This window comes from Meleagris gallopavo, chromosome 12, assembly GCF_000146605.3.
Source record: "Meleagris gallopavo isolate NT-WF06-2002-E0010 breed Aviagen turkey brand Nicholas breeding stock chromosome 12, Turkey_5.1, whole genome shotgun sequence".
NCBI lineage: Eukaryota > Metazoa > Chordata > Aves > Galliformes > Phasianidae > Meleagris > Meleagris gallopavo.
Window position 1 is genome coordinate 19521807 of NC_015022.2, and position 6253 is coordinate 19528059.

The 6253-nt window shown below is 43.7% G+C and overlaps 1 protein-coding gene across 1 annotated transcript; it reads right to left on the reverse strand.

The window, feature by feature from the left end:
* Positions 1-20: 20 nt before the first annotated feature.
* Positions 21-5042, reverse strand: LOC104912900 (ras GTPase-activating-like protein IQGAP1). Its single transcript, XM_010717693.3, has 4 exons — positions 4918-5042; positions 2293-2449; positions 1430-1507; positions 21-638 (listed from the first exon to the last, which is right to left on the reverse strand). Exons 1-4 carry the CDS (start codon positions 4980-4982, stop codon positions 558-560), a joined length of 381 nt encoding a protein of 126 aa, XP_010715995.1. The 5' UTR covers positions 4983-5042; the 3' UTR covers positions 21-557.
* Positions 5043-6253: the final 1211 nt, after the last annotated feature.

Below are 6253 nucleotides of genomic sequence, written 5' to 3' on the forward strand. Positions count from 1 at the left end.
TTTTTTTTTTTTTTTTTCTTTTTTTACTAGTAAGGGTGCTGCAACAGTTGCCCTGAGAGATGCTGGAAGCCCTGTCCTTGGAGATGTTCACACCAGGCTCAGAGCAACTCAATCTAGCTGTAGACATCCCTGTTCGTTGCAGGGGAGTTGGACTAGTAGGACTTTAAGGGATCCTTCCAACTCAAAAGATTCTATCTGTGACATTAAAGACAAACACTAGATAGTAGGAAGAAATTCTTTATCATAGGGTGGTGAGATGCTGGAAAAGGCTGCCTGCAGAACATTGTGGATGGCCCATCCCAGGAGGCATTCAAGGCCAAGTCGGATGGAGCCCCGGGCAGTCTGATACAGTGGGGGGCAACCAGCCCGCAGCAGGACTGGAACTAGATGATCTTTAAGGTTTCTTCAAACCTAAGCCGTTCTATGTGCAGATTGGAGCGAAGATCTACAACAGCTCCACTAGTCCCCGTTCACCCTTCAGCCCAGTCTTCTTTCCGTCACCTTTCAGCTTTCCAGGCAGATTTCAGAAGGAACTGGAGATTTCTGCCTCGCATGCCTTACCTGAGTGCATGAATACAATAGATACAGCGCGGCATGTTCTTGCGATCATAGATATCTGTAGTTTCTGGGTAGAATATCTGAAGATAAAACAAAATTAGCAGTCTGAATGATACATCCACTACATAATCAAACGTCCTAACTGTGCTAAGACCAAATCTTCTGCAATACACTAATGAAAGAATCTACAAAAACAAAACTTTTCACACTTCTCTGACCCTGGCACATCTCTCCTGCTTAGAGTCACTTTTTTTTTTTTTTTTTTTTAAATCTTCCACCCAAACCAAAACTCCTTTTTTCCTGCCCAAGTTCTACACACATGAAAGCACATTTCACTTCCTTTATGTGCCCACACTACCTAGGTCCATGTATTTTCGGGCAACTGTGTTTATTAAACTCCTCTGAGATATTGGGCCATTCCCACAGTGTAGCCAATAATTTATATTTAAGCCATACCTAAAGCCTATTTCAAATTTGCCAATGAAGCTTTTAAGATAATCTGAACAAATTGCGAACTGTTTTCTGCTGCACTGCTTCTTTTAATATAGATTTCAGAAAAACTGTCACAATCTTACTGCAGCTCAGATACTGCGCAACAGAATGCAGAGTACAAACAATGTACTGTAGACAGTATGCAAGATTTGTAGTATGGGATAGAAGAAGTAACTATTATGCACTTAATCATTCTCACTCACAGCAGGATGGAAGATTTCATCAAGTTCTTAGATAGAAATTCTATACAAATGCAAATCTAAAGAATGAAAAAGCCATATGAATTCTGCTGGCTTTAGTGCAACAGGAAATGCTCCCACAGAACATAAAGTTATTTTTGAGATTACATAACAGTTTGCATATACAACACAGAAATTACCTTAGGAAGGCCAATCTCAGCCATGGCATTTAGCCACTGAATTACATTATCAGTGTGCCGGAAGTGGAGACCAGTTGCCTGAAATAAAAACAGAAACAAGAGGACATGCAAAATATCACAGTCGACAATACAGTGAAAAAAAGAGTACACCCAAAGAAAAAAGTGTCAGAACTCTTCTATATACGATTACAATGCTTATTTATAACACCACAAGTTCTTTCACAGCTGTAAGCTCAGACATAAAGCTAAGAGTCCACAGCCCTCACTTACCAAGCCCTCAACTTAACCAATACTCTCAAGCAAAGATGTTTCTCATAGAATCAGAGTGGTTCCAGTAGGAAGGGACCTTTAAGATCACCTAGTTCCAACCCCCCCTGCTATAGGCAGGGACATCTCCCTCCAGACCAGGTTATTCACAGCCCCATCCAGCCAGGCCTTGAATGCTTCCAGGGAGGGGGCATCCACAGCCTCACTGGGCAACCTGTTCCAGTGTCTCACCACTCTCACAGTAAAGAATTTCTTGTTGATACCTAGCCTAAATCTACGCTCCTCCAGTTTAAAGCCATTGCCCCTCATCCTGTCCCTCCCCAGCTTTCCTGTAGGCCTCTTTCAGGTACTGGAATGCTGCTATAAGGTCTCCCGGAGCCTTCTCTTCTCCAGGCTAAAGAGCCCCTGTTCTCATAGCCTGTCCTTGCAGAGCAAGTGCTGCAGCCCTTCAATCATCTTTGTGGCCCTCCTCTGGACCAGCTTCTCAGTTAATATTAATATAAAAGAACTTTCTGCTTATTCAGTCCACACCTCTGTCTGCACATTTTCCTATTTGAGGTCTATCTAACCCAATATCTACAGCCAGCAGCTCTCACCTTATATCTAGTCTGCTCCCTATCATAGATTTTCTTCACAGAAACCACTCTGGGGGAGAAAAAGTTTCCAAGTTTGGCCAAGTAGACACCATTTCTCAATCCTTCTTCCAGTTCTGTTGTGGGAGGAAGCTCCTCATTCAGACAGGCCTCCATCCACCTGGAAGCGCAAGAAGAACAAAGAACAATTTCAATTTGTGAACACAACCCCATGCTAAGTAAGTTCCATGCTGCTACTGCTACATCACTCTCCAGCACAGTATTTATTTAGCATTAGAGGCTGAACTTCGGTACAGCACTATCAGACAATCTGTGTCACTGAGATAATAGATAGTAATGCCTCACAAAAAATGTTAAGTACAGAGCCCAGGAGTCAGTACTTCAGAAGTAAAGATACCATCTCCCCATCATATTCTTCCTCCAGCCCATGATTTAGCTGCTGCTGCTGGTCTACATAAGTAGCCAACCTGTCTTTGTAACACACTTAAATTTTCTTCTCAAGTATAGGCTCATCTAATAAGTATCTTTTTATTCAACTTTCATAAAAGGTTTGGTAGTTCATAGAATCATAAGGTTGGAAACTACCTGCAAGATCATCCAGTTCAACCGTCCTCCCATCACCACTGCTGCCACAAGCACCAAACCAGATCTTGCAGCTCCTCATCCAGACTTCTCTTGAACACTTCCAGGGACAGCGACTCCACCACCTCCCTGTGCAGCCATCCCAGTGCCTGACCACTCTCTAAGAGAAAAAGTTCTTCCTTATGTCTCACCTAAACCTCCTCTGGCACAACTTGCAGACGTTTCCTCGGGTCCAGGTTGTTGCCTCGAAAAAGAGGCCAAACCCCTCCTCATCACAACCTCCCTTCAGGAAGTTGTAGAGTGCAATGAAGTCTCCTCTGAGCCTCCTCTTCTCCAAACTGAACAATCCCAACTCCCTGAGCCGCTCCTCGTAAGACTTGTGCTCCAGACCCCTCACCAGTTTCGTTGCCCTTCTCTGGACACGCTCCAGTGCCTCAGTGTCTTTTTTGTAGTGAGGGGCCCAAAATTGAACACAGTACTCAAGGTGTGGCCTCACCAGAGCTGAGTACGGAGGGATGATCACCTCCCTGCTCCTACTGGCCACACTATTTCTAATGCAGGCCAGGATGCCGTTGGCCCTCCTGGACACTGGGCACACTGTCGGCTCATGTTCAGCCGAGCATCAACCAACATCCCCACGTCCCTTTCTTCTTCACAGTCATCCAGCCACTTTTAAAGACATTCCCTCATGTTGTATCATTATCAGGACATGTAAAAAGTCTCTCTCCCCCTGACTTACTAAGCTCCCTTCAAGTACCGGAAAGTCATGATGAGGTCTCCCCTCCCTAGAGCCCACGCCAAGACAAGCAAGCCCAGCTCCCTCAGTCTTTCTTCACAGGAGAGGTGCTCCAGCCCTTTGATGATCCTCATGACACTTCTCTGGATCTGCTCCAACAGCACCATGTCTTTCCTCTGCTGAGGACCCCAGGCCTCGATGCAGTAATCCAGATGGGGTCTCATGAGGGCACAGTAGAAGGGGACAATCTTCCCCCTCACCCTGCTGTCATCCCTCTAAATGCAGTTCAGGATACAGTCGGCCTTTCGGGCTGCAAGCACACACTGCTGGTTAACGTCAAGTCCTAAATCCACCAGAAACCCCATGTTCTTCCTTGCAGTAGAAGGTCAAAAGTATTTCATCGTATTAATCAAAGGTCAGAAAAAAATAAATCTGGCAGTACTTAACATGCTTATGAAAACAGAATACATTCCATAAACATAGAACAAGGACCCAATTTCAGAAGCGCATCTTCAAGTAAAAAGATGGCAACTCAGCACAACTCTACCACTTGACATCATTACAAAAATGTAGATACCATGTTGTAACATATGATGTCAGCACTTCTGTCAGAGTACGCAACGCAATCCTTAGGCTCTTACAAGTGTGAACATCAATGCCCCAGTTTGAAAGCTTCTCTCTGTTTTGGCACCGCACTTCCAAATTGACATGGAGTTGAGAGAAGTCAGAACAATCCAGGGAAAAAAGGACCACAGATCTATTAAACAGGACCCAAGGAGAAATATGAGAGTACTGGGTTTCCAGTTTAGGAGAAGAATAAGACAAGAAAAGTCAGGTTACAAATAAAAACGTGTAAAAGGCTGCAGGTAAGCAAAGGAAAATATTCTGTTCTTCATGTCCGTGAGCAGGAAGTAAGGCATTATTACACCAAGGCACATACAAGTTTGGAAATAGTAGGAACCTTTCCATGCTGAGAATACCAAAGCACTACAGCAGTGAAGTCTTTGTCACCAATAATTAAATAAATAAACAAAATCTTTAAGAGCATGTTAGATAAGCATAACAGGAACTTCTACTAGGCATAGATTTTTTTTTTTTTTTAACCTTCTTTTAGGCAGAAAAGCAGTCTAGAGGATCACAGAGTTGAGTGCTTTTTTTGTTTTGTTTTTGTTTTTTTTTTGTTGTTTGTTTACAATGAATCTATCCAGTAACGCAGAAACACACAGCAGGTAAGCTGCATCCAAATTACTCCCCTTACAAAATATCATGACTTGAAAAGTTCAAGGTATTTGAAACCCCCTTATTCTTACCTCTTTGCTTCCTCCAGATGACAAAGGTATTCGTAGGCTACATTTTGGCGTCGTCTTTCATCCATTTCCTCTGCTGTTAACCTTTCATTATCCAAGACAGCTGCAAATAGTCAAATAAATACTTTCAGATAGAAGAAGACTGAACATCTGTAGCAAATGGACAAATCAACACAATGAGAAAGGCATTACAACACAGATGTGATGATGGAAGGACTGCCACAATAGAAAGGTCCTACGAAGGAAGGGAAGAAGATTGCCCACCCATATCAGAAGATTCCAGTTCACAGGAGAAAGCTTCACCAAGGAGGGATCTCCAACCAGGCATCCCTCCCCGGTGGCAGTCAGCCCTGAAATGAGCCCTAAGAGAGGTGCGGCCAGGCTGCACCCATCCTGCCCCACAGCTGCACTGCCTTCACCTGCGCTCCCAGGGCTGACCGGTCCTTTCCCCAGGTGCTCAATCAGTGGGTCAGGACGTGACTCAGCAGCTCCCATACAACACGAAAAATCATATCCAACCTTCCTCACAGGAACTCATCCCAGGCATAGTTTGTCCCAGAAAAATGAAGAAACAAATACACGTTCTTTGCAAATAACAAGAGACATGGTTTCCTTATCCTTCCACCCTTATTGCATAAGTTTACCATCTTCCCTGATTTCTCAATTTAACTTTGATTCAACTTTTCCTCATCTGCCAATTTCTCTGAAACCGTCCATTATTTTCTTACTTCCTTCTAGCTTTGCCTTTCTCTTCCTCAGAAGCACATTAGTGACATATCTCTCTCCACCTATCTACTGATTTTGGCAGTCAAAGATTAAAGGACAGCTGCATATTTTCACACTACGTAATTTCTTCTACACATATTTAATCCCTAAAACGACAGAAATGCTTCTCTCAGCCACCACCTGGAGCATAATTTAGATCCACAACCTGCATATCATCCTCGGATCAAAATCCTACAGTTACATGCCTAAATCTTTCCGATTTTTGTGTATTCAAACACTCTTTCCATTTACTGCTAAGTACCTCCTCCATGCTCTCATGCTGAAAAAGCCACTATTTTCTTTTTTCAAGGTTTTATGGATGAATTCGACAAATAGGAAACACCTTGTACCGTTGTTAGTCAAAGGTTAGCTTACGCCTGAAATACTTCCACCAAACAAAAACAACGGATCAGAGATCAACCACTGCATTTGAGATCAAGCAAAGCCTTGGTAAGAACTGCCAGGACGTCTCAGAAACCCGTCTGAGGTACCCACACGCATTTTTCCCATTACTTCAGCCTTTCCCAAAGCTCCAAGAGCCGACAACGGCCGCACGCCACGCGGTACCGCCCCC